Source organism: Cetorhinus maximus, chromosome 11, assembly GCF_964194155.1.
Source record: "Cetorhinus maximus chromosome 11, sCetMax3.hap1.1, whole genome shotgun sequence".
In the NCBI taxonomy this organism is placed as follows: Eukaryota; Metazoa; Chordata; class Chondrichthyes; order Lamniformes; family Cetorhinidae; genus Cetorhinus; species Cetorhinus maximus.
Window position 1 is genome coordinate 43910744 of NC_135889.1, and position 27859 is coordinate 43938602.

The 27859-nt window shown below is 45.2% G+C and overlaps 1 protein-coding gene across 1 annotated transcript in view; it reads left to right on the plus strand.

Moving 5' to 3' along the window:
• Positions 1 to 27859, plus strand: part of stat4 (signal transducer and activator of transcription 4) — a 137521-nt gene that overhangs the window by 42361 nt on the left and 67301 nt on the right. Inside the window, exons 4-5 of the mRNA XM_078551862.1 lie at positions 16332 to 16430; positions 18076 to 18168. Coding sequence (XP_078407988.1) covers positions 16332 to 16430; positions 18076 to 18168 — 192 coding nt within the window. The remainder of the gene's footprint in view (positions 1 to 16331; positions 16431 to 18075; positions 18169 to 27859) is intronic.

Here is a 27859-nt window from a genome sequence, read left to right on the forward strand (position 1 = left end):
GACATCTCCCCTGCTCTTCAACTCCTGCACCACGGCACTCCACTGTAGCATTGGGAAAATCTTGGGGACTGTACTTTGTGCCTTTCCTCTGTCTTCTCCAGGTCAAATTCCCTTTTGCAATGATTCCCAGTTCAATCTCCAGTCAAAATACACACATCCTTTTAGAGGTGCAGGCTGGTTTAAATATGCAGGCTATCTGTGGAACTCATGCTGACTGCTCTCAAATTTGGACCTGCTGCTGAGTCAGCAGCCACTTAACAACATGCTTAGTGCTGGCTTCCTGCTGCAATCATTTAATTGTGTATGCAGCACAAGTTTGCATTCTATCTGCAACAAAAGCAATGGACAAAGGTTAATTATGCATCGTGATCCCCAAGCACATTTTTGGGGGCTATCTAATAACCGGCCAATAAAAAGTAGGACACTTTAGTAGCTTAAAATGAATAGTATATCTTTATTTCTCATACTGTCTATACTATAGAATCAAATAATGTTGGAGGCTGCCCTTGATTTTCCCTTTAAGCATAATGACAGTTAGACTAGGGTAAATTATGAATGTTAATAATAACCAAGTTCATTGATGTGCCAGTGAAATGGAAAAACCTTGCCATTTGACATTTAAGTAATTTTTTCAAGCTTTTTTTTTGGAGACTTTAAGTATCTGATTGGAAAAAGCAAGTATTATTGACCATATTAGCTAGTAATGAGCTGAAAGTTGAAAATAACCCTCGTTGGTCAGTAAAGGTTTCACTGCAGTAATGTTGTGTTCTTCTGAAAACAAGTTCTGTTCTTTCCTTCAATTTAGAAGTCCAGGTCATTTGTCTATATAGCAAATATGAACATTCCACCCAAACCCCTGTGAAACAGAATCATCTTTCCAGTCTGAGAACCTTTCCTACTTTTTACTCTCTACCCTCCAACATCTTGTAAATCCATGTGCCATCATCTATGTTATAAAGCTCTTCTGTGGTATTTTATCAAGTGTGAAGCTGTTATCAACAATATTAATCAAATCCCTGACAAATCTGAATGACAACTGGTTGAAGCCAAAATAAGTTCCTTTTAAGCTGTGTAATTGTTCTGTACAACCACTTTTTCTGGTTGATTCCTGGGTGCATGCCCTTGGCAGGAGAGCTCATCTGCTAAAAGCACAGACTGGGAAATTGTGAGTGCAATTCCTGTGATTTTCTATCCATTAAAATTTAGCATTTCTGTTACATAACTTAACATATCACTATCTCGAGGGCAGTCTTTATCAAATCTGAGTCTAATTTACTTAGCATTTTGTGCGTTGTGCCCACATCATTTCAGCATGATTTTGTTAAGGGGAGGTCATGTCTGACCAATTTGATTGAATTTTTCGAAGAGGTGACCAGGTGTGTAGATGAGGGCAATGCATTTGACGTAGTCTACTTGGACTTCAGCAAGGCTTTTGATAAGGTCCTGCATGGGAGACTGATAATGAAAGTGAGAGCCCATGGGATCCAAGGCAATTTGGCAAATTGGGTCCAGAATTGGCTGAGTGGCAGGGAGCAGAGGGTGATGGTCGAGGGGTGTTTTTATGACTGGGTGCCTGTGCCACAGGGGTCAGTGTTGGGTCCCTTGCTGTTTGTGGTATATATAAACGATTTAGACTTGAATGTAGGAGGGTTGATCAGTAAGTTCGCAGATGACACGGAAATTGGTGGGGTGGTAAATAGTGAGGAGGATAGCCTTAGATTACAGGAGAGTATAGATGGGCTGGTCAGATGGGTTGATCAGTGGCAAATGGAATTTAATCCGGATAAGTGTGAGGTGATGCACTTGGGCAGGACAAACAAGGCATGGGAATACACAACAAATGGTAGGACCCTGGGAAGTACCAAGGATCAGAGGGACCTTGGTGTGCACATCCACTGGTCCCTTAAGGTAGCGGGACAGGTAGATAAGGTGGTTAAGAAAGCATATGGGATACTTGCCTTTATTAGCCGAGGCATAACATATAAGAGCAGGGAGGTTATGCTGGAACTGTATAAAACGCTGGTTAGGCCACAGCTAGAGTATTGTGTGCAGTTCTGGAACCAGCATTATAGGAAGGATGTGATTGCACTAGAGAGAATGCAGAGGAGATTTACCAGGATGTTGCCTGGGCTGGAGAGTTTTAGTTATGAGGAGAGATTGGATAGACTGGGGTTATTTTCCCTGGAGCAAAGGAGATTGAGGGGGGGACCTGATTGAGGTGTATAAAATTATGAGGGCATAGATAGGGCAGACAGGAAGGAATTTTTCCCCTTGGTGGAGGGATCAATAACCAGGGGGCATAGATTTAAGGTCAGGGGCAGGAAGTTTAGAGGGGATGCGAGGAAGAATGTTTTCACTCAGAGGGTGATGGGAATCTGGACCTCACTGCCTGAAAGGGTGGTGGAGGCAGAAACCCTCATAACATTTAAAAAGTATTTGGATATGCACTTGCAATGCTATGGCATTCAAGGCTATGGGCCTAGTGCTGGAAAATGGGATTAGAATAGTTAGGTACTTGTTTGACTGGCGCAAACTCGATGGAGTCCACCCTCGTATCCTGCCGATATTTATCCCTCAATCAACATCATGAAAACAGACATTTGTCTTATCATAGAGCCATGGAATGGATACAGCACAGAATGAGGCCATTTGGCTTGTTTTGACTGTGACGGCTCTCTGCAAGAGCAACTCACCTAGTCCCACTCCCCTGCCTTTTCCCTGCAATTTTTTTCATTTCAGATAATTATCCAATTCTCTTTTGAAAGCCACAATTGAATCTGCCTGCACCATCCTCTCATGCACTGCATTCCAGATCCTAACCACTTGCTGCATAAAAAGGTTTTTCTTCATGTCGCCATTGCTTCCTTGCCACTTACCTTAAATCAGTGTTCTCTGGTTCTTGGTCTTTCCACCAATGGGAACAGTTTCTCCTTATCTACTCTGTCTAGACCCGTCTTGATTTTGAATACCTCTAATAAATCTTGCTACAGTTGTACAGGGTTTTGTGAGACCACATCTGGAATACTGTGTGCAGTTTTGGTCTCCACATTTAAAAAGGATATACCTCCATTGAAGGTGGTACAGCGAAGGTTTGCTGAATTGGTCCCTGGGATGAGGAGGTTGTCCTATGATGAGAAGCTAAGTAAATTGAGCTTATGTTCTCTGAAGTTTAGAAGAATGAGAGGTGATCTCATTGAAAACTGCAAGATTCTGAAGGGACTTTGTAGGGTAGATGCTGAGAGATTGTTTCCATTGGCTGGGGAGTCTAAAACACAGGGGCACAGTCTCAGGATAAGGGTCGATCATTTAGGACTGAGATGAGGAGAAATTACTTCACAAGTCTGTTGTGCGAAAAGTTACAGCTCATGGAATAAAAAGGACAGTAGGAATGTGGTTACAAAATTGGCTGCGTAATAGGAAACAGTGAGTAATGGTTAGTGGATATTTTTCAGGCTGAAGGAAGGTTTGTAGTGGAGTTCCCCAGGGACCAGTATTGGGACCCTTGTTTTTCCTGATATATATTAATGGTCTAAATCTTGGTGTGCAGGGGACAATTTCAAAGTTTGCGGATAATACAAAACTTGGAAGCATTGTAAATTGTGAGGACAGTGTAGAACTTCAAAAGGACATAAACAAGTTGGTGGAGTGGGCAGGCAGGTGGCAGATGAAGTTCAATGCGGAGAAGTGTGAGGTGGTTCATTTTGATAGAAAGAATATGGAGAAACTATATAAAATAAGGGGTACAACACTAAAGGATGTGCAGGAACAGAGGGACCTGGGTATATATGTGCATAAGTTATTAAAGGTGGCAGGACAGGTGGAGAGGGTAGTTAATAAAGCATATGGTATCCTAGGCTTTATTAATAGAGGCATAGAGCACACAAGCAAGGAGGTTAAGCTGAACTTGTATAGGACACCAGTTAGACCTCAGCTGGAGTACTGTATACAATTCTGGGCACCATACTTTGGGAAGGATGTGAACACATTGGAGAGAGTGCAGAAGAGGTTTACAAAAATGGTTCCAGGGATGAGAAACTTCAGTTATGAAGATAGATTTGAGAAGTTGGGACTGTTCTTCTTGGAGAGGAGAAGGCTAAGAGGAGATTTGATAGAAGTGTTCAAAATCATGAAGTAGCTGGACAGAGTAGATAGGGAGAAACTGTTCCTCTCATAAAAGGATCGAGAATGAGAGGGCGCAGATTTAAAGTGATTGGCAAAAGAATTAAATGTGATGTGAGAAAAAAACTTCTGCACACAGCGAGTGGTTCAGGTCTGGAATGTACTGCTTGCAAGTGTGGTGGAGGCAGTTTCAACAGAGGCATTCAAAAGGGAATTAGATGATTATTTAAACCGAAACAATACGCAGGATTATGGGCAAAAGGCAGGGGAATGGCACTGAATCATAATGCTCTTTCAGACAGTTGCTGCAGACATGATGGGCTGAATGGCCACCTCCTCCACCATAACAATTCTGTGATTCAAACGGTGGTGGATGTGCCATTATTGAATACATTTAAGACTGGGATAGACAGATTTTTGGGGTCTCAGGGGAATTAAGGGATATGGGGCGCGGGCAGGAAAATGGAGTTGAAGCCTAAGTTCAGCCATGATCATATTGAGTGGAGAAGCAGGCCTGACAGGTCATATTGTCTATTCCTGCTCCTATTTCTTGTCTTCTTGTGTGCTTTTGTGTTCTTCTTTCAATCTCTTCTCATCCAAGGAGAACAGCCTCAACTTCAGAGATGTGGTTATAAGGTGTCCAGGACCGGGAACTGAATATTCAGGGATACTTGTCATTTAGGAAGGATAGGTGGAGGGAAAAGGAGGTGGGGTAGCACTGTTAATAAGGAATGACGTCAGTACAATTGTGAGACAGGATCTTACATCGAAGGATCAATATGTAGAATCAGTTTGGGTTGAGCTAAGAAACAGCAAGAGGCAGCAAGTATTGGTGGGAGTTGTTTATAGGCCACCAAACTTCAGTGGTAATATTGAGCACAGTATGATCAGGAAAATAGAGCTGCATGTAGCATGGGTAATAAAGTAATAATGGGCGACTTCAATTTACACATAGACTGGGTAAATCTAATTAGCACTTGGTTGGGGATGAATTTCTGGAGTGTGTATGAGATGGGTTTCTGGAGCAGTACATTGAGGAACCAACTAGGATGGGACTGTTTTAGATTTGGTATTATCCAATGAAAAAGGGCTGATTAATTACCTTGCTGTAAAGGAGCCATTAGCAAATAGTGACCAAAAAAATGATAGAGTTTTACATTAAGTTTGAAAGCCATATAGTTCATTCTGAAACTAGGGGCCTAAATCTGAAATAAGGAAATCATGAAGGCATGAGGGGCAAATTGGCTTTGGTGGATTAGGAAAATACATTAAAAGATTTGATGGTAAACAGACAATAGCTAGTATTTAAAGAGGTATTACAAGGTCTACAAACATACACCCCTCTAAGACACAAAGGTGCAACAGGAAAGGTAAATCAACTGTGGCTAACAAAATAATTTAAAGATTGCGTTAGAGCAAAGGAAGTTGCTTACAAAAGTGCCAGAAAAAGTGGTAAGCCTGAGGATTGGTAGCAATTTAGAGTCCCCAGCACAGGATGACCAAAGAAAGGGAAATGAGAATATGAATGCAAACTAGTGAGGAACATAAAAGCAGACTGCAAAAGCTCCTTTAGGTATGTGTAAAGGAAAAGATTAGCAAGGACAATGTGGGTTCAGGCAGAGACGGGAGAATTTTTAATGGAGAATAGGGAAATAGTGGTGAAACTAAACAATTACTTTGGGCGGAATCGTCCGTGCCCACTGGCGTCGAGCGTGCTTGGCAGCGTGAGCAGACAACATGGTGAGAAGGCCAGAAATCGGTTTCATGATATTGTGAAACCAGTTTGCGATCATCTGCTCAGCCTGCCGATGGACACCAGGAACCACATTGTAATATATCTGCACATCATTATAAGACCAGCCCACTGGAATTATCGCCCCACACTGGATTGTCCGCCCACATCAGTGTGATTGCATGCCCGTGTGTTTCACAACAGTATATATAAGGCATGCACTTGGCGGGCTGCACTTTGAGGGGAACTCGAAGGTGAGTGTACAGAAACGTTGCGCAGCGCTCACCCTGGTTTCCTGTTGGGCCTCAAGGTTGAGGTGATGTGGGGGTGGGGGGCAAGGGCTGCCCTGTGGTTGAGGCGACTTGGGAATGGAGGCAAGGTAGTGCATAATCATGCGCAGGGTTGAGGGGAGGGCAGCGGCCATGCATCAGTGAAACCTTGTATAAAGTGACCATTCCTCTGCAGCTGAGACAGTTCAGACACAGCCATATTGACATGATTGGAGTTGGGCCTCTAGCTTATCTGCCCACTCAAGCAACGCAGAGGCATGGAAGTGCCACCAAGTGCTCCAGAGCTTTACACCCCGCCGGCACAGACTGCAAACTAATGATCGTTTTAGCGGACTGCAGAACAGTTGGACGACTGCGCACGTTGTACAATCTCCTTGCTAAAGATGGCCATGGAGCAGTCACTGGTGGAGGTGCTCACAGTCCCTTGCACTTCCATTATTCCAGTTTGGACCAGTTTCCCCCATGGTTCAAGCTAACAGTGCAGCCTTGCAGTGTGGGTTAGGAGAATGCCTGTGCCTGAGCTATGAGCACAGCATGCAGCCCAGTGGGCAAAGCCACTGCCAATCGGTCAAGTGGAGTGGGGCGGAGCCGGTTGGGATTTCGGGCAGCCATGCAGCGCACTAAACTCTGGCCATTCAAGTGGTGGCCAGCACTCTCCGGGATGCATTAGGGGCCTTCAGGGAGGTTCTTAGTACACCCATACTAACCCACGCATCTTTCTCTTTCATCCTGCAGGAGGAGTACATCGGGAGCATGGAGCCTAGTGAACTAACTGTATGCCTCATTACGTACAGAGGGCAGAGACGACTGAGAAGAAAGCGATGGAGGTGCCTGGCTGCGCAGAGGGAGGAGCAGCACCCTCAGGAAGAAGGGGTGCTTGGGGCTTCTGCACATGCCACTGAAGAACCACAGCGAGCCATCGCTGGTCAGCGCCTAGCTAGACCCAGGGTCTATAGACGCTGCCTTTCATTTCTGTAAATGACCGAGAACCAGTGTCGCCGAAGACTGCGCATATCTAGGGAACTAGTCAGTTGCATCTGCCAGCTACTGCAGGATTTGGTGCCATGGGGACATGGAGGGCATCCACTGCCAGTGGCCGTGAAAGTGACCGTGGCACTCAATTTCTACACCAGTGGTTCCTATCAGGGCTGCACAGGTGACCTCTGTGGGATATCACAAGCCTCCACCTACAAATACATCCATGAGGTCACCTTTGTGCATTTCACTCGGGATCAGAACAGCCAGGATGCAAGAGTGATTGGATTCGTCCAGATCTTGGGTTTCCCACAGGTGCAGGGTGCAAACAACTGCACTCATGTGGCGCTCAGATCTCTGTCACAACAAGGGGTCAATTATGTCAACTGCAAGGGCTTCCATTCGCTGAATGTGCAGCTGGTATGCGACCACTGGTGTGTGACCACCGCAAACGCACCCTGCAGGTCTGCGTATGGTCTCCAGGGAGTGTCCACGACTCCTGCAATCTCAGTCAGTCATAGATCCCTGAAATCTTCCAGGATCCACAGAGGCTGCAGGGTTGGCTCCTAGGGGACAAAGTCTACCCGCAGAGGATGTGGTTGATGACACCTGTGTGGCGGCCTCAGACTGCAGCAAAGCAACATTCTAATGAGGCTCATGCTGCAACTCGTAACTTGTTGGAGCAAACCATCAGGATGCTGAAAATGAGGTTCCGATGCCTGGACCAGCCTGGTGGAGCCCTACAATATAGTCCACAGAGGGTGTCAAACATCCTCATCGTCTGCTATACCCTTTACAACCTGGTACTGCAATGGGGAGAGGATCTGGCTGAGGAGGAGATGCAGGAGCTGGAGATCTCCTCCGGTGGTGAGGATGAGGAAGTCTTCGAAGGCCGACAATGACAGCGATGAGGCCCCCTCACTGGCCAGATGAGGCAGGCGCACTTGGGAGGCCCTCATTGCTGCTAGTTTTATGGAGGATGATGATGACCTGCAGTGAAGAGATGCCATGGATCCTCACATTTCATCTATGAATGTTAGACTCCATTCTGGCTTATGGCAGTGCATATACCCTCTGTGAGAACGCTCCTGTCATGGAGATGTAGTGGAGACCCTAATAGTCAAGTCGTTTGCAGGAGGACGATGATGACATGCAGTGAGGACGCTCCATAGACCTTCACATGATAACATCTGACTCCTGTCTATCCGAGGGCAGCTCACTTGCGCCCTGTGATCAGGGAGACGCAGCCATGAAACTTTAAGTGCACCTGATCCTTTGTCCGCCTTCAGCACCTGAGCCCTTCAGGAGCACAGCATCACGGGTCACAGATGCTGAAGAGATGGGGGCTAGCCCCACCATAAAGGTGCTGAGAGCACACAGAGAGAATGAGGGAACTCTGTGACTCCTGCCCACGATATTCTGGCAGCAATGACAAGCACCATCGAGGTGCAGGCATCAGTAATGTCTCCAGGGAGTGTGAGGCCGGACCATCACTTTGGTCTGAAGGCTGCATAAAGCACAGGGAAGAGGCCCTGGACTGAGACACCTGCCTTTATCTTGTGCAGAAAGGTTTCACATCTGAGTGACACGAACACTGCTCATCAGAACAAGGAGCCATAGGCAGGGAGGCATTCTTGGGAGTTTATTTACAATAGTGAACAGTATGTTCAAGTGACTAACACCCGTGCCCAGGCTGTGCAACTAATTCTCCTTAACTTTCCTAACCCTGGTGCTCCCCGGACATCCACACTAGAGATGAGCGCAGCCTGCTGACTGCTACACCCTGTCTGTGATGACCTTGGCGGGCATCCTCTGGAGGGACAAGACCTGGAGGACCCCAGCCTGCTTTTGGAGTCCTGCTGTGTGGCAGTGGCACCCACCTCGACCTGTGGAGTTGGCACTGCTGAGGTCACAGGAAGAGGGGATTCGGATGGGCTGGACACTCCCGGAGTCACCTGGATGGATGGCCCTAGGGAGGGGAGGGTTACACCTTCTGATCCTCCTCCCTGTGGGTGCCTGAGGGCCCCTGGCTGACTCCTTGAGGAGAAGGGGTAGCTGGAGTGAGATCGGGCTGCCCCGCACCCCTCTCGTGTCCACACTGTTGAAGGCCAACCATGGCATCAGCAATGGTGTTGAGCCCGTGCTGCAGTGCAGGACCAATTTCCTGGACCAAGGTCTCCATGGCGGCCGCCATCCTGCCATTGCTGATATTAGTGCATTGGCATACCAATGCACTATCACCTCAGCCTGAAGATGGATGGATTCCACCATCGTGCTTTGCAATCTGAGGAGTGCAGTGGACATCCCTTCCTGGTATCCCCGATCTTGCCTTTGCAGCTCCAGCAGTCTTCCCAGTGCCTGACACCTGGGAAATCCCTGCCACCGCCTGCTGTGGATCAGAAAGTGCGATGTGCTCACTAGATTGTGATCCCGAGGCTACTTTAAAGCTAGGTCCCACTGAGGTGTGTGTCTCTCCACTGTTGGAGGGTGTGGGTGAGCGCTGTGATGGGTCTTTAGGGTGTGTTTCAGCAGATTCTTCTTCTGAGCTTCCCTTGGGGCTTGAATGGAGACCCTTGGTCATGGACTCTCTTAGCTGTTTGGCAGATGTGCCTGCAAAAGCAAGGAGAGATAATTAGTGCATGGCAGTGGTTGTCTGATGGATATTGCACTGCTGGACCCTCACTAGGTAGAGCACCGCCGACCTCACTGTCAGCACAGGAGCAGTCTGGATCCTCGCCAGCCAGGTGGATGGCTCTGTTTTCAAAGTCCGTGAGGACCTTGATTTCAGGCATTCCTCCACCAGTCTGCAACTTTTCCTTCTTGTTGTGTGCCAGCTTGTCCAGCATGAATATAGATGGAGCGAGTGTATGCGGGATGCCTGACAAGCCAGATGATAAATATGCCAGGCAGGTGAGGTGCAGGTGGTGAGTACAATGAAGGTGTGTGTGAGAGAGTGAATGATGATGTCCCTTGAACTGGCAGTGAGTGAGGGCCCTGTGGATGTGTGATGGATTTGTGAGTGTGAGAGTTGACAGTGATGAAAAGAGTGACTTACCCTGGCGGAACAGAGGAGATCATTCATCTTCTTGTGGTACTGGGTGGCTGTCCTCTTTTGCAGGGCATTGGCGCTGACCACCGCTGTCATGCCTCCCAAGCCAGATTAGTGATGTTGCTGCCCATCCTGCGGCCAGAGTTGGGGTAGAGGACATCATGACGAGCCTCCACTGTGTCCAAAAGGCGCTCAAGAGATGCATCATTGAACCTGGGGGCTGCAGTCTTCTTGCTTTTGGGGCCGTGTCTTCTGTGCAGCAGCCATGGGCTGGAAACACAGAGGTTGCACTTTAAATATGGCGCCTGGTGTGATGAAGTGGTGAGGTGATGGTGTGGCGGGCGAATGAGAGCCCGCCCGCCGTGGAAACAGCATGTTTCCTGGGAATGCATAATTAATGTGGCAGGTTTGGGATGATGCGGCGTGAGAAGCCGCCGTTGTGGCCGACGGGTAAAACACGTTTACCCACCTGCTGCCACACTTAGTGCAAATCTAGGATGATTCTGCCCTTTGTGTCTGTCTTCACAGAGGAAGGTACAGAAAATCTCCCAGAAATACTAGGGAACCAAGGGACTTATGAAAATAAGGAACTTAAAGAAATTAGTATCAATAAAGAGGTAGTATTTGAAAAGTTATTTGGATTGAAGTTTGATAAATCCCCAGACCAGATGAGCTACATCCCAGAGTATTGAAGGAGGCGACTATAAATATAGTGGATGCATTGGTGGTTATCATTCAAAATTCTGTCGATTCTGGAAAGCTTCCTGCAGGCTGGAAAGTAGCAAATGTAATCCCACTATTTAAGAAGGGAGGGAGAGAGAAAACAGAGAATTACGGACCTGTTAGTTTGATGTCAGTAGTTGGGAAAATGTTAGAATCTATAAAGGATGTGATAACTGGGCACTCAGAAAATAATGCTGGAATTGGGCAAAGTCAACATGGGTTTATGAAAGGGAAATCATGTTTAACAAACCTGCTGGAGTTTTTTGAGGATGTTACTTGTAGCATAGATAAAGGAGAACCAGTGGATGTGGTGTATTTGGATTCTCAGAAGGCTTTCGATAAGATCCCACAAGGATATTAATAAACAAAATTAAAGCACATGGGATTGGGGGTATTAAACTGCTATGGATTGAGAATTGGTGAGCAGACAGAAAAGAGGCTAGGAATAAACAGGTCATTCTGAAGATGGAAGTCTGTTCCTAGTGGATACCACAAGGGTCAGTGCTTGGGCTACAGTTGTTCATAATTTATATAAATTATTTGGATGTGGGGAACAATTGTAATATTTTCAAATTTGCTGATGACACAAAACTAGGTGGGAATGTAAGTTGTGAGGAGGATGCAAGGAGGCTTCAAGAGGATTTAGACAGGCTAAATGAATGGGCAAGAACATGGCAGATGGAATTTATTATGAATAAATGTGAAGTTATCCACTTTGGTAGAAAAATCAGAAAGACAGAGTACTTTCTTAAATGGAGAGAGGTTGGAAAAAGTTGATGTCCAAAGGGACCTGGGTGTCCTTGTTCATGAATCAATAAAAATTAACATGCAGGTGCAGCAAGCAATTAGGAGGCAAATGGTATGTTGGCCTTCATCACAAGGAGATTTAAGTCCAGGAATAAAGGTGTCCTGCTGCAATTGTATCGAGCAGGCTTGTCCAAGTTTTCGCTGGGGTGTGGGGGCACACTTCTATTTTTTTGCCACTCAAGGGGCTGGTGAACAAATTTCAGAAAAATAAGGTTTAGCACAACGTTAAACTGAATTTCAAAAAAGGTTTAGGTATTGCGAAAAGAAACAAATTGCTGAGCAAAAATAAAGCAGTGTCATAGCAATGAATGGTTAAGTTTAAAAAGAGTAACTCCTCCACACACTCACTCACTCTCTCACTCCCAAACACACACTCAATCTCTCACACATGCCAGCTAACCTCTTCCCCAATGCCATCACCCCCTCTTCTCCAACCTGGGCTTAGTGTCTCACTCCCACGCTTTGCAGCCAGCCTCTCCTCCCCCTGGCCCTCAGCACTCACTTCCTCCCCCTGGCCCTCAGCACTCACTTCTTCCCCCGGGCCCACGGCACTCACCTCGTCCCCCGGGCCCACGGCACTCGCCCCGTCCCCCGGGCCCACGGCACTCACCTCGTCAACTGGGCCCACGGCACTTGCCTCGTCAACTGGGCCCACGGCACTCGCCCCGTCCCCTTGGCCCACGGCACTCGTCCTGTCCCCCGGGCCCACGGCACTCGCCCCGTCCTCCTGGCCCACGGCACTCGCCTTGTCCCCCGGGCCCACAGCACTCGTCCTGTCCCCCGGGCCCACGGCACTCGCCCCGTCCCCCGGGCCCATGGCACTCGCCCCGTCCCCCGGGCCCACGGCACTCGCCCCGTCCCCCGGGCCCATGGCACTCGCCCCGTCCCCCGGGCCCACGGCACTCGCCCCGGGCCCGCGGCACTCGCCTCAGCCCCCGGGCCCATGGCACTCGTCCCCCGGGCTCACGGCACTCATCCTGTCCCCCGGGCCCACGGCACTCGTCCCCCGGGCCCACGGCACTCGCCTCATCCCCCGGGCTCACGGCACTCGTCCCGTCCCCCGGGCCCACGGCACTCGCCCCGTCCCCCGGGCCCACGGCACTCGCCCGGGCCCACGGCACTCGCCCCGTCCCCCGGGCTCACGGCACTCGCCCCGTCCCCCGGGCTCACGGCACTCGTCCTGTCCTCTGGGCCCACGGCACTCGCCCCGACCCCGGGCTCACGGCACTCGCCCCGTCCCCCGGGCTCACGGCACTCGTCCTGTCCTCTGGGCCCACGGCACTCGCCCCGTCCCCCGGGCCCACGGCACTTGCCCGGGCCCACGGCACTCGCCCCGTCCCACGGCACTCGCCCCATCCCCTGGGCCCACGGCACTCGCCCGTCCCCTGGGCCCACGGCACTCACCTCGTCCCCCGGGCCCACGGCACTCGCCCATCCCCTGGGCCCACGGCACTCACCTCGTCCCCCGGGCCCACGGCACTCGCCTTGTCCCCCAGGCTCACGGCACTCGCCTCGTCCCCCGGCACTCGCCCCGTCCTCCGGGCCCACGGCACTCGCCTCATCCCCCGGCACTTGTCCTGTCCCCCAGGCCCACGGCACTCACCTAGTCCCCTTGGCCCACGGCATTCGTCCTGTCCTCTGGGCCCACGGCACTCACCTTGTCCCCTTGGCCCACGGCACTCGTCCTGTCCCCCGGGCCCATGGCACTCGCCCGTCCCCTGGGCCCCCGGCAGTCACCTAATCCCCTTGGCCCACGGCACTCGCCTCGTCCCCCGGGCCCACGGCACTCGCCTCGTCCCCCGGGCCCACGGCATTCGCCTCGCCTTGTTCACAGCACTTTCTCCTCTCCTCTCCTCCCCCATTCCTGTAAGAAAACATTTTTCTCCTCAGCAAACTTATCTGCCACTGATGTTCACTGCTCCTCTGATCACAGACTGTTTCTCTCCCACATTTGCTGCTCTTAGCCTATTTGCAGCAAACACGGAAGAGGAATGGCCTGTGATTGGAACAGCAACTCCTTGCTGGATCCTCCACTCCAATTTACCCGTCTGACCAGCATTTTGAAAACTGGCTGCAGGGGCCACATAGAGGTGCTTCGCAGGCCATATCGAGCCCGCAGGCCGCCTGGTATAGAGCCTTGGTGAGACTGCACCTGGAGTATTGTGTACAGTTTTGGTCTTCGTGTCTAAGGAAGGATGTAATTGCCTTAGAGGGAGTGCAACAGACTATAATCACTGGGATTCTAGGATTGTCTTATGAGGAAAGATTAAGGAAACTGGACCTGTGTTCTCTAGAGTTTTGAAGAATGAGAGGTGATCTCATTGAAAGTTAAAATTCTTACAGGGCATGACAGGGTAGATGTGGATGAGATGTTTCCCCTGGCTCGTGAGTCTGGAACCAGGGGACACAGTCTCATAATAAGGGGCAGGCCATTTAAGGTGAGGTGAGGAAGAATTTATTCATGCAGACGGTGGTGAATTTTTGGAATTCTCTACCCCAGAGGGCTGTGGAAGCTCAATCATTGAGCATGTTTAAGACAGAAATCAATAGATTTCTGACATTAAGGGATTTGGGGATAGTGGGGAAAAATGGCAGAGGTAGATGATCAGCCTTGATCTGTTTGAATAGCAGAGCAGGCTTGACAGACTGAATGGCCTACTCCTGCACCTATTTCCTATGTTCCTAGGTTCTCCAATCTATCCACATAACCGAAGTTCCTCATCCCTGGAACTATATACATGAATCCTTTCTAATGTCTTCACATCCTTCCTAAACTGTGGTGCCAAGAACTGGGCACAATACTCCAGTTGAGGTTGAACCAGTGTTTTATACAGGTTTATCATAACTTTTTTGTTTTTGTACTCTATACCCCTATTTTTAAAGGCCAGCATCCAATATGCTTTATTAACTGCGTTCACAGCCTGCCCTGACACCTTCAATGATATGTGCCCATATACTCCCAGGTCCATCTGCTCCCGCACTCCCTTTAGAATTGTGTCCTTTATTTTATATTGTCTCTCCTCATCCTTCCTACCAAAATGAATCACTTCACACTTGTCTGCATTACATTTCATCTGCACTTGTCCGCCCATGCCACCAGCCAGTCCAGTCCTTTTGAAGTTTAACACTATCCTCCTCAGAGTTCACAATACTTCCAAGTTTTGTGTCATCTGCAATTTTCGAAATTGTGCCCTGTGCTCCCAAGTCTTGGTCATTAATATATGTCAAGAAAAGTAAGTTCACCACTACTTTCTGTTTCCTGTTATTCAGCCAATTTCACATCAATGCTGCTACTATCCAGTTTATTTCATGAGCTCCAACTTTGCTCACAAGCCCACTATGGGGCACTTTAACAAATGCCTTTTAGAATTCCGTTTACACCACATCAACTGCATTACCTCATCCAAAAACTCAAACAAGTTAATTAAACACAATTTGCCCTTAACAAATCTGTGCTGGCTTTCCTTAATTAATCTGTATTTGCCAAGTGACTGTTAATTTTGTCCCAAATTATTGTTTCTAAAAGCTTCCCCACCACCGAGGTTAAACTGACTGGCCTGTAGTGGTTGGGCTTATCCAAAACCTTTTTTGAACAAGGGTGTAACATTTTCAATTCTCCAGTCATCTGACACCACCCCTGTATCTAAGGAGGATTGGAAAATTATGTCTGGTGGCTGTTTGTGGGACCTAGAATGTGTGTAAATTGGCTGCTGTGTTTCCTACATCACAGCAATAACTGGAATTCAAAAGTATTTAATTTGGCTCTGACGTTCTTAGGGATGTCTTGTGATCACGGAAGGTGCTCTATAAATGCAAGCCTTTTTTTCTTTTTTAAGATGAATTGCAGCTCTATGCCCATTGTACATTCCACCTGGAGTGAAAGGAGGAGTAGATAGCTTGAAAATAGATTCAAGAGCCATAATGAGTGGGTGTGCAAGTGTACATCAGTCTTGTGAATGAAAAGAAACATCTGCCTTCGTCAGACACCAGATTGGAGCTGTAACATCTTTGACCTGTTGGTGATGGGCTGTAGGATTTGCATTGTGTATTGCTGATATTGGCTGATCGTTTGCTGCAAGCATAGCACGGGCATTCCTTTCTGATTAGTGGCACCGTTTATTGAAATTTACCATTGCATTCTTCCTTAGCCCTGAGAACTTTGTGCATTTACTTCCATGACCTATGGCTGTACTCACTTTGTTCACTGTTCTTGCCATGAATGCTGCACATTTTCTCTAGTGGGAGGGTTCTCCTTAGCTCCACGTGTGGCTATTTTCACCTTAGGGCTATTCTGCGAAAGAATCCGTCTTGGAAATCCTCCAGCCATGTTCCGAAACAGGAGTCAACCTTTCACCATCAGTATTGCCTGTAGATATCCAATTTCATTACAGCAGTTATGAAGACATATGTGGCCCAGACTGCCTGATCTTTCTTCCTGCCCCAGGCTGAAATAAGTTGCAAAAAGCAAATAATGTGACGAAGGAACATATCTATGAGAATAATAGTCTGCTTTCTTGGATCGTTCCTCTGCAATTCCAAAATATAGAGATGCAAGGCATAAAAATAATTCTGCCTCTTTTGTTAGCACTGAGTTTGAATATTTTGTCATTACATTATCATTTCCTTTTTGCTACAGGTGCAGTATCTGGGAAATCCTTTGCATATGGCATCTGTAATCGCAAATTGTCTCAGGGAGGAGCGGAGAATTCTAACAACTGTGAACACACCTGAGCAGGTATGCAACATTTTTTTAGAAGCTTATGCAATTCATTGTCAGCTAATAATAATTTATTTGTCAGTGCCTTATTCTATATAACCAATGATCAGTCAGGAAATTTTGGGGGTGAAAATTGTCTTTTGGCAGTGGTACGCAATGGGTAATTACAATACAACAGCTTGTTTTACACCCTGGATTAAATTTCTTCTCCATTGAAATCATTAAGTGTAGATCAGAATGTAACTCAAAATACACTAACTTACAGCTTTTTTTGAAGCATGTATTTTTAGAGATAAAACCACCATAGGCTGTGAAATCTCTTCTCTCCCATCATTTACTGGGGTTAAGAAGAACTTCCAGCATTGATTGCTACACCTGTACAGTAGACAACTGGCACTAAGGAAGCCACCACTAAGAACTCGGCTGCTTTGCTTAATGTTTTATTTTATTAAATGGCTTGAAATCCAATTAACTTCCATGAAGATATTTTTTCAGTCTTTCAAATGGTAAAGTGAAAATAAATAACCTATTTATAAAGGCAGAGAAAATTCTAGCTCACAAGCAAATTTCATACCAATATTAGATTGTTAGTTCCATATAATACTCAAAATCAATGTTACTTTTTTTTAATGAAATGCAATCGCTTTCTGAAATAGATATTTTCATGTTAATCAATTTTTAATTGCAATAATTATTATTGGCAACATTTCACCACAATATCAAGTGATTATTAGGAAAACCTGATAACAGCACATTAACAGTTTTATTTAACAACAATGATATCCGAAGAGCTAATTGGCAATACCTTCAAACATTGTTGGTTGTGAATCTAACAACAATACATTACAAGTCATTAAAAATGAGCTGTCCTGCATATTGAAATTCTGACCATTGAGTGCTGTCCAGTAAACTGATCAATGATATATTTGCTTGATGTTCCAAGCACACACACAGGTGTTTATGCACTTGAGAATCAGGATCAACTATGTTTTGCATTAGCTATAGTATCAATTGTAAAACATATCAGATTTCAGTTCTGCTGTTCTGCATGTCATCTGTAGGATCAGCTATTGCATGTTTCAGCTGCACCATATTTCAGCCCCAGGATCAGCAGGATGCATTAGCTGTAGGATCAAATTTCCTGAATATCAGTTGCAGAATGCTTCAGTTGTAAAATCAGCTGTTGGACATATCTACAACAAGATCAGGTGGAGAATTTATCAACTGCATGTAATGTGCCTCAATTATGATATTGGTTGCAGCAGGTATCAGCTGCAAGATCACACACTTCCAAGTGACTCTACAGCCAATCTCAGTGCATAAATGAAATTTAAAAAGGGAAGCTCCATGATAATGCAATTCTTTACAATGCAACATGAACTCCTCTGTTGGATTTGGGATTTTGTTCGAAGTAACTACTTGCCCACATACCCATGTCTGGCATAACTAGATTTCACCCTGAGGTTTTTTGGTATGAAGGGAAGAATTTACTTTTTGAAATGGAACACTAAAAATCCATTCCCTTGTCAATGGTTTTGGAGTCATTTTTACCGATTAGAAAACAGAATTACAACAATAACAAATTGAGCCGAGACAAACATACTCCATTTCATTTATTGATGTATTTTGTCCCTGAAATTTTAATCTGTTTTATGTATATTAGGGGCTTGAGGAAAAATTACTACAGAACTCCATGATTTCAGAAAGACAAAGAGGTTTGGAACACCGAATGACTGCCATAAAGACCAATACACAGGTATGTTAGTTAATCATGAAGCTGTCGGTGTAACATAGAGTCTGTTTAGGCCATTTTATCAAAAGATAAATGTGTGGGAAGTGGGGAGCTGAACAGAAAATGCTAATGGATTCAGTATCTGCTAGAATGCAACCTCATCCACCACCAATTCATGTTGAAAAATTATGAATGCACTGAGTTTCCTGAGACATGTCACGAGCAGTTGAGGTTTCCAAGGGCGAGTGCGTGCTCAAAAAATTACCCCCCCATTCATCTATGTTTATACTGCACTAAGAATTATTTCTATTCAAAAGAAGTGCAAGGAAATTAATAAAACCTGAAAGAAAAGCAAGTGTTTGTTTGTTAAGGCCTCAATAAAAGCTAAACATGTTCATCAATGAGTAGCTGAGCTATACAGACTAGAAATATTACATATTCCATCCTATGTGTGTTCTGAAATAAGAGATCTCAATGGGGATGGCCATAGAGACCTGTAGCTGGCCATAAGGCATACATATGGATAGCAGTAGGGGGCAGGATTGGAATCAGTTGTGATATCATCTTGGTTATCAGTACACCATATTAAGGAAATACTTGGTTATGGTACCCAAGAGTATCTGGGTACAAGTGCACCCCAGTAAGGGAGGCAACATTTTCAGGAGAGCCAGGGCAGAGAAAATTGTAGCAACGAAGGTGAACATTTGGCTGCTGCTTGATACTACACTTGAGGAAGTATCATTGGTGGAACCTACGTAGCCAATTTGCCAGTTGCAAGGATACAAAATATCTGACATTTGTACCTGAGACTAACCTTGATGTGTGTGCATGAGCATCTGAGATCTTCTTGGAATTTTGATCCCAAAGCTTCCGTAGCAATGGTGGGAACATTTATGAAACCTAAAAACCTGCATTTATATAGTGCTTTTCAAGAGCTCAGGATGTCCCAAAGCGCTTTACAGTCAATGAAATACTTTTCAATTGTAATCACTATTAAAATGTAGGAATGCACTCAATACATCAATGACATATGTGTTTCCAACATCAGTGACAAAACTATAATAAATATGACTGTTCACCCAACCTAACGATATCACAGAATCACAGAATTGTTACGGTGTAGAAGGAGGCCATTCAGCCCATCAGGTCTGCACTGGCGCTCTGAGCATTTTAACTTAGTGCCAATCTCCTGCCTTTTCCCTGTAACCCTGCACATTGTTTCTATTTAAATAATTATCCAATGCCCTCTTGAATTCCTTTAATCGAACTTCCAGGCAGTACATTCCAAAAGCTAACTGTGAAAAAGTTTTTTCTCACCTCACATTTGCTTATTTTGCTAAACACTTTAAAACTGTGCCCTCTGGTTCTCGATCCATTTACAAGTGCGAAAAGTTTCTCCCTATCTACTCTGTCCAGACCCCTCATGATTTTGAAAACTTCTGTCAAGCCTCCTCTTAGCCTTCTCCTCTCCAAGGAAAACAATCCCAACTTCTCCAATCTTTCCTCATAACTGAAGTGTCTCATCCCTGGAGCCATTCTCATAAACCTCTTCTGCACTATCTCCAATACGTTCACTTCCTTCCTGTAGTGTAGCGCCCAGAACTGTACACAATACTCCAGCTGAGGTCTAACCAGTGTCTTATATAAGTTCTTCATAACATTCCTGCTCTTGGACTCTATGTCCCTATTAATGAAGCCTAGAATACTGAATACAGGTACTCTATACCTGTCCTGCCACCTTTAATGACTTATGTACATGTACACCCAAGTGTCTCTGCTTCTGCACACCCTTTAGAATAGTACCCTTTATTTTATACTGTCCCTCCTTGTTCTTTGTACCAAAGTGTATCACCTCACACTCTCCATATTGAACTTTATCTGCCACCATCTATCTTCCCACTCCATCAATGTGTCAATGTCCTTTTGAAGTTCTACACTGTCTTCCTCACAATTTACAATTCTCCCAAGTTTTGTGTCACCCACACAATTTGAAATTGCCCTCTGCACATCAAGATCTATATATCAGGAAAAGCAAGGGTCCCAATACCGACCCCTGGGGAGCTCCACTACAAACCTTCTTCCAGCCTAAAAATACCCATTGACCATTACTCCGTTCCCTATCCCTCAGCCAATTTAGTATCCGCGTTGCTGCTGTCCCTTTTATTCCATGACCTATAACTTGGTGGCACTGTATCAAACGCCTTTTGGAAGTCCATATACACCACATCAACGGCTTTGCACTCATCAACTATCTCTGTTACCTCTTCAAAAAACTCTAGCAAGTTAGTTAGACATGATTTTCCTTTAAAAAATCCATGCTGATTTTTCACTGGTTTTTCAATGTCATTTGTATAGACCATGTGTTCTAACATTCTTCCACTGCCACTTAGTCCTCTTCACTTACAAACTGATTTAGTCGATACTACCCCACTAACTGCATCCTCCAACATGCATAGCTGTGTCGATGTTTGCAAACACTGAGTGTAATGTAGGATAGTGTGTGATGCTATCAAGTGCAAGTTGTTCCTCCAGGACTTGAATGCCAGGAAAGAAAACAAAATCGAACCCTAGCTGCAGCATTTAACTTCAAAGAGTTTACATTGAAATATATCATGTATATGACATTTTTGTGGTTGTGTAAATACTTGAGTGGCAGTGAGTGTGAAGTAGAGCAAGAGTTAAGGGTGGGATGGTACTACCTATAAGGCATGGAGGAATTTTCATTTTCCTCTACTCACCCCAAATCTTATATGCAAGGATGACTTCTGCAAAAAACGTCAAGAACCCTAATATTTGTGCCTATCTATTCGTTTGTGTAATATGCTATCTTGTGCAAGGAGAAACATATTCTTGCGACATTGTAAGTTGAGTGTTTTGGCTTTGGAAATGCAATCTTTACTAAGTGTACTCTCTGGCTTGCTATAGTCATGTGACTCTGCCATGAGGCAAGCTGACTGTAGGCTGCTATTTCTGATCAGTTTAACAAAGCCTCTCACAGAGAACACACTGAAGGAGTACAGCTGTCTTTGTACATGAAACATAGTATCAGGAAGTGAAGAAAAAATAGATTTTTGAACCCTGGAAATTGTGTAGAGAAGATGCAGCTCAGAAAGGCACACAGAAATGTTCAAATCTGAAAAAAGAAGCTGCTAAAAAAAGTTCAGGAAAAGCACTGAGTACAGAACAAGGACAAAGGATAAGCAAACACAGAAGGACAGATGAAAAGCAAACACAAATTGAAGGCTGCAAGTAAATGCAGGGTCAGTGAACATGGTCAACTTTGGAAACGTTCCAATCCCAGTTTCAGTAGCAATGAATGATGATACGTGGCAGAATTGGCAGTTTTTCCACTTACAATGGCAAAACTATGAGATTACAACAGACTTAATTAAAAAGCTGGAACCGATGAGAGTAGCCACACTCCTAACACAACTGTGGAGGAACTGCTGCAAAGTATATGCCACCCTAGATCTAACCAACGAACAAACGAAAAAGACAACAGAGATTTTGAAAGTCTTGAATGAACACTTTGAGCCCCGAGTGAATGTTACGTATCAACACAATGTATTCAACACTAGAGCACAAGGTGCACAAGAAACCATTGAATAGCACGTGATTGCAGTGACACAGCTTGCAGAAGCATGTGAATTCAAACAGCTGATTAAAGATAGATTAGTCTTTAGCATGCGAGACCCCACGGTGAGAGCAAGTCTACTGAAAGATGAGAAACTGATGCTAAAGAAAGCAATAGACATGTCGAAATGCAGAAGTTGCGAAACGTCAGGTGGAGCATATCTATGGCAGAGCAGACCAAGAGATACATTATGCTGAGAGACAGTCCAAGCCAAAAGAGTGGAGCAATTGCAAAGGGCAATACTGCGGAGGACAGCTTGCACAGGAAAAGAAGGATTGCCCAGCATAGGAAAAGCAATGTTTTAACTGCAAGAAGCAGAATCATTTCGCACAGAAGTGCTTGGCCAGAAAGAAGCAATGTAAGCCTATACAGATGGCCACTGGAGAGATATCAACAGAACAGCCTGATGAAGAACAATGCACGATACAACAGGTTGGTTTAGTCAAGTCTATAGGTGACAAATAGCTTGTGACTGTTACAATGATGACCGCAGAGGGAGAATATCAAGTGAGCAAGAAGTATCAGATAGACACTGGTGTGTCATGCAACATAAGGACCTTCACAGACCTGAGCAAAGTGGCTCAACATGGTGATCCAAAAATGAAACCCTTGAAAGCAAGATTGAAGTTATATGATGGCACGATACTCATACCGAGAGGACATATTAGTCTGAGAGCAATACCAAGAAGGAAGATCTCGAGTTCTAGATCATAGATGGGATGCAATGGCCACCCATTTCAGCTAGAGCAAGTCTAAAGCTTGGGCTGGTAACCCTGAATGTGCCAACAGAGAAAGAGCAACAAAAGTCCCCAGAGAAAGGGCAGAAAAAGACACCAGAGAGCAGGAGACAGAAGACCCCCAGAGAGTGGGAGGCAGAAGACCCTAGAGAGCGGGAGACCATTTTCAAGTGTTAGGAAATAGAGATAGTTTAAGTAAGTTTTTTTTGTATTTTGTGGGTGTTAGGAATGAGTTTTAGCTTTAATGTTTAAGTTATATTTGTATTTCTATATCTGTGTGTAAAGAAGAGGTCAAGTTGAGTTTTAGTTTCACTTTAAAAGGTGCCTGCATTTCTAATGAGAGTTGTTGCAGCTAAGTTAAACAAATAAGAGTAGAGAAACTGGGCTGTTGCCAAGCAACAGGGTCCAGAGCAGGTCCTTCCCACAGACACACGCAGAAGAAACTAGAAATAGCAGTTTAATTGGAAGCTGTTTTCAGTTCAGATGGCTTTGAAAGTAGCTGCCAGGAAAGATGGGAGCAAAGGGGACAGAGCCAGTTCCAACCTAAATAAAGGACCCCAAAATCTATGGGAGTGGAACAAGAGAAAGTCCCAAGCAGACCTTCTAGTCAAAGGAAGGACATGAGCCTGGAATAGATCCTGTTAGGTGAAGTTAAGAGCGGCTGGCAGAGAGAAAGGCTCCAAGCTTCAGAATTAAAGAGACAAAAGCTGCAGAAAGCAGATTTAATGCGAGAAAAACTTGCAAGAGGCCAGAACGACCAAAGAAACAACTGAAGGTTTAGGCATGTGAAGCAGTTGTTTCCTGTTGGAGCTGAGTCAGTAAGGGAGTGCATGGAGGAAAGGTTGAATGCATGTGGTGACCCAGGAAAGAGGAACATTGGAAGGAGAGTTCATAAACCTGGTGGTGAACCCTTGCGGAAGGCATCTGAGAGAAAGTGTTGGTTTGGGAGAAGATTCCAAGGTGAGGTCTTGGAGAGTGGAGGTTGGAAACCCTCGTGTGAAAGACGGAGTGCAGTGAGACCGGTTGGCTCAGAGTGTGAAAGTGTCTGGGGGAGGGGGCTAGTTGAAGAGAGATCCATAGCATCTGGTTGGGGTGACATCTGACACTAAGTTTCAGAGTGTGATGTGTCTGACCACAGGGTGCCTATTGGTTACATGGACTGTTTCCTTACTGTGAACGTTAAAGTATAAGATAGCTTTTGTAACTTGTGTTATCCTTACAAATCTGTTTATACCTGTAAATATATGGTTGTGGGTGAAGCAGTATTATAATATAGTTCATCTTTTTTTGTTTAATAAATGTTTTATGCTTTTGTTTGAAGCTCATTAGATTTTTTTATTCATTCATGGAATGTGGGCTTCGCTGGCTGGGCCAGCATTTATTGCCCATCCCTATTTGCCCTTGAGAAGGTGGTGATGAGCTGCCTTCTTGAACCGCTGCAGTCCATGTGGTGTAGGTACAACCACAGTGCTATTAGGAAGGTAGTTCCAGGATTTTGACCGAATGACAGTGAAGGAATAGCGATATATTTCTAAGTCAAGGTGGTGAGTAGTTTGGAGGGGAACTTGTAGGTGATGGTGTTCCTATCTATCTGCTACCCTTGTTGTTCTAGATGGTAGTGGTTGTGGGTTTGGAAGGTGCTGTCGAAGAAGCCTTGGTGAATTCCTGCAGTGACTCTGGTAACTTTGTTCAATAGCCTTTCTCCACGTATCTAAACAAACAATTAAAAGTTAGGATCTAGCAAGCTGGGTTCCACCCTGGGATCAGGCTTATCCAGTGGTAACCTCAGCTGGGATTGTAACACAAGTAAATCACAAGATGGTTGCTGACCATTTCAGTGCAATGAAATTAATGAACTGAAGGTAAATAAAGCTGTTCTACAGGAAAATGGTCACATCAGAGCTGAACTGGAAGATTTGAAGTGCAAAATTCAAGCTGAGCCTATAGCTTTGATTACGTATGATACACTGAAGTCTTCAGTGAACCAAGTTGTGCAAGATCTGAAATGTCAGAGATGACACAAAGGGACCCTCAATATCACAGTTAGAAACTCCAAAACGGGAGTTGCAAAAGCTCAACCAGATCTACAGGCGCAACTGCAAGTATATACGATCAACTACCGAAGCTGCTCCTGCACTGCAACTGGCCGGTCAGGGAGGAGGGACAGCACCAGCTGTACTGAGTACAGAACTACCATCTATACCAGATGTCCGTATGCCCCCAACAACTGCAATGGAACAACAACAGTCGCCAAGGCCACAAGTGCCATAGGAACGACATTCTCCGGACAAGGAACATCACCCAGACATACAGCCAATGTCAATTCGCACATGGACCATTAAGAGACCTGCACGATTTAATGACTATGTGTGCGATGCATGTGCAAAGACTGGCTAGTAGAACAAATGGTTTTTAAATGCATGATAAGAGTGTTGTATAGTGGGTAACTTGGGTAACTCACAGTCACACAGGATCATGCATGCAAATCTGTCTTTTGTTCGCTAGGAAAAAGGGGATGTTTGTATCTTTTGTTCAATATGAAAAGGGGGATGTTTGGATTTTGGAAATGCAATCATTATTAAGCATACTACCTGGCTTGCCATGGTCTTGTGATTGCCATGAGGCAAGCTGACTATAGGTTGCCATTTCTGATCAGTTCAATAAAGCCTCTCACAGAGGACACACTGAATAAGTACAGCTGTCCTTATACATGAAATAGAAGTTACCCACCCAGAATGGCAGACACATAACAACCTGCAGTTTATGTTGTCAGTAGGTACAGGGATTTGTTGTGCAAACTCCTTTAAAGGTGTAAGTTGTGATTTTAATGGTAATCTCGTTGAATGGCTTATATATGTGGAATTCTATAAATAGCTCTTAGATTCCATGAATATAAGGTGTGGGCAAGAAGTTGGCTTGTCACCACCTTCTCACGGGCATTGGGGATCGGCAACAAATGCTGACCATGCCAGCAATGCTCACATCCCATGAAAGAATAAAAAAATAAATAAAAGGGAAATAGATTGACTGGCAACTCTCTATGACATGCACATGCACCTTGGACACCTACCTAACAGATCCTGAGCTGAACTTACGATCCCAAATTTTCTCCATCACCGCCTACTTCCACCAATGCATCACTGCCTACTTCCACCAATGCATCACTCATCTCCACCCTTGCCTTAGCTCATCTCCTGTTGAAAATCTCATCCATGATTTTGTTAGCTCCAGATTTGACTATTGCAAACTACCCTGGCCAGCACCCATCCTCCACTATGACTTAGTTGGAAGGTGCAAGTCTAGGTGGGGTAGAGGAACAAAGGAATCTCGGAGTACGAATACAACAATTACTAAAAGTTGCGACACAGATTAGCAAGGCCATTAGAAAAGCAAACCAAGCATCAGGTTTTATTTCTGGGGGGAAAGAATTTAAACTAAGGAAGTTAGCTCAATCTGTATCGAACCTTGGTTAGACCACACTCGGACGGAGATTTTCCAGCCCCGTTGTGGCGGGGGACCCATCACGAGAGATTCAGCAGCCCATTGACTTTTGGCGGGACCAGACAATCCCGGTGACGCGGTCAGAAAATCCCACCCTTAGAGTAGTGCATGTAATTCTGATCACCATGTTATAAAAAAGAAATAGAGATACTGGACAGGGTGCAGAGAAGATTTACAAGGATGATGCCAGAAATGTGTGAGTATACATATCAGAAAAGGATTGACAGGCTGGGCCTCTTTTCTGTTGAAATAGGAAGGCTGAGGGGTGATCTTGTAGAGGACTTTACAATTATAAAAATCATAAATTTGATAGAGTGAATACAGAAAAAATGCTTCCTCTTGTGGGGACAAGCATAACTATGAAGAGGACTATAATCCTAGCCCCTTTTGGGACTATTCCAGATCAGGCATACTTCTCAGATGATCGCTCTCACTGAAGGTTGAGAAAGACAGGTCTCACAGACACTTAAATTGGCCCGAAGAACCAATCTAACTCCCCCTGAAGGAAAGGAACCACCAGAGAATATTACTGTCATCCAGAAAGCCTTATTAACAAGTTTTAGCCAGATTATAACAACCCGGATATTATAAGGGCCCGGGCATATCTTCTCAACGATGTACCTACCTCTCCACTGAACAGTGTACGGAGTTGCGCTCTCGAGTTTGAATACAGAAGACTATGTGAGGCAATACATTTCCTAAATGATATGAAAGTGTATTAAAGAAACGAACATGCAACTTACATTTAATAGTATATCACCGCAACATTGATAGTGCTGGAAAAAGAACATTGGAACATCGCAGCAGGCCAAGGATGGACATGTGGGCATGAGAGCAGGGTGGCGTGTCTTGTTTCGATTAGAGAATCCAAATTTTTAAAGTTTTATTAATGTTACAGCAAAATATTCAAGATATCCATCAATATTTAAACTAGTATTTACTGTAAACAAAAACACAAATTGCTGGAAAAACTCAACAGGTCTGACAGCATCTGTGGAGAGAAGGACAGAGTTAACGCTTTGAGTCCAGATGACTCTTCTTCAGAACTAAAGAGAAGTAGAAATGTGGTGAAATATATACTGTTTAAGGGGGGTGGGACAGATGAAACTGGATAGAAGGCCAGTGATAGGTGGAGGCAAAGGAGAGATTGCAAAAAATGTCATAAACAGAAGGTCGAAGGGGTGTTGATGGTGGTGATACTGGCTAAAGGAGGTGCTAATGGTGACATTAACAGTAGAAAGCAGGATGAGCCAGTGACAGATGGCCCTAGTGGGGGTGGGGTGGGGGGAGGGGACGGTGTGGGAGAAAGATCAAAATAGGCTAAAAGGTGGGGATAAAACAATGAATGGAAATAAATTTTAAAAATAATAATAGAAATGGGTGGGAAAAAATGTATATATGAAAATTAAATTTAAAAATAAATATTTGAAAAAAGGGGATCAAAAAGTGTGAGGTTGGAGGAGAGAGTTCATGATCTGAAGTTGTTGAACTCAATGTTAAGTCTGGAAGGCTGTAAAGTGCCTAATTGGAAGATGAGGTGCTGTTCCTCCAATTTGCGTTGAGCTTCACTGGAACATTGCATCAGGCTAAGGATGGACATGAGAGCAGGGTGGTGTGTTGAAATGGCAAGCAACAGGAAGGCCTGGGTCATGCTTGCGGACAGACCGAAGGTGTTCCACAAAGCGGTCACCCAGTCTGCGTTTGATGTATCCAATGTAGGAGGAGACTGCATTGGGAGCAGCAAATACAGTAGATCAAATTGAGGGAAGTGCAAATGAAGCACTCCTTCATTTGAAAGGAGTGTTTGGGCCCTTGGGCAGTGAGGAGGGGGGAAGTAAAGGGG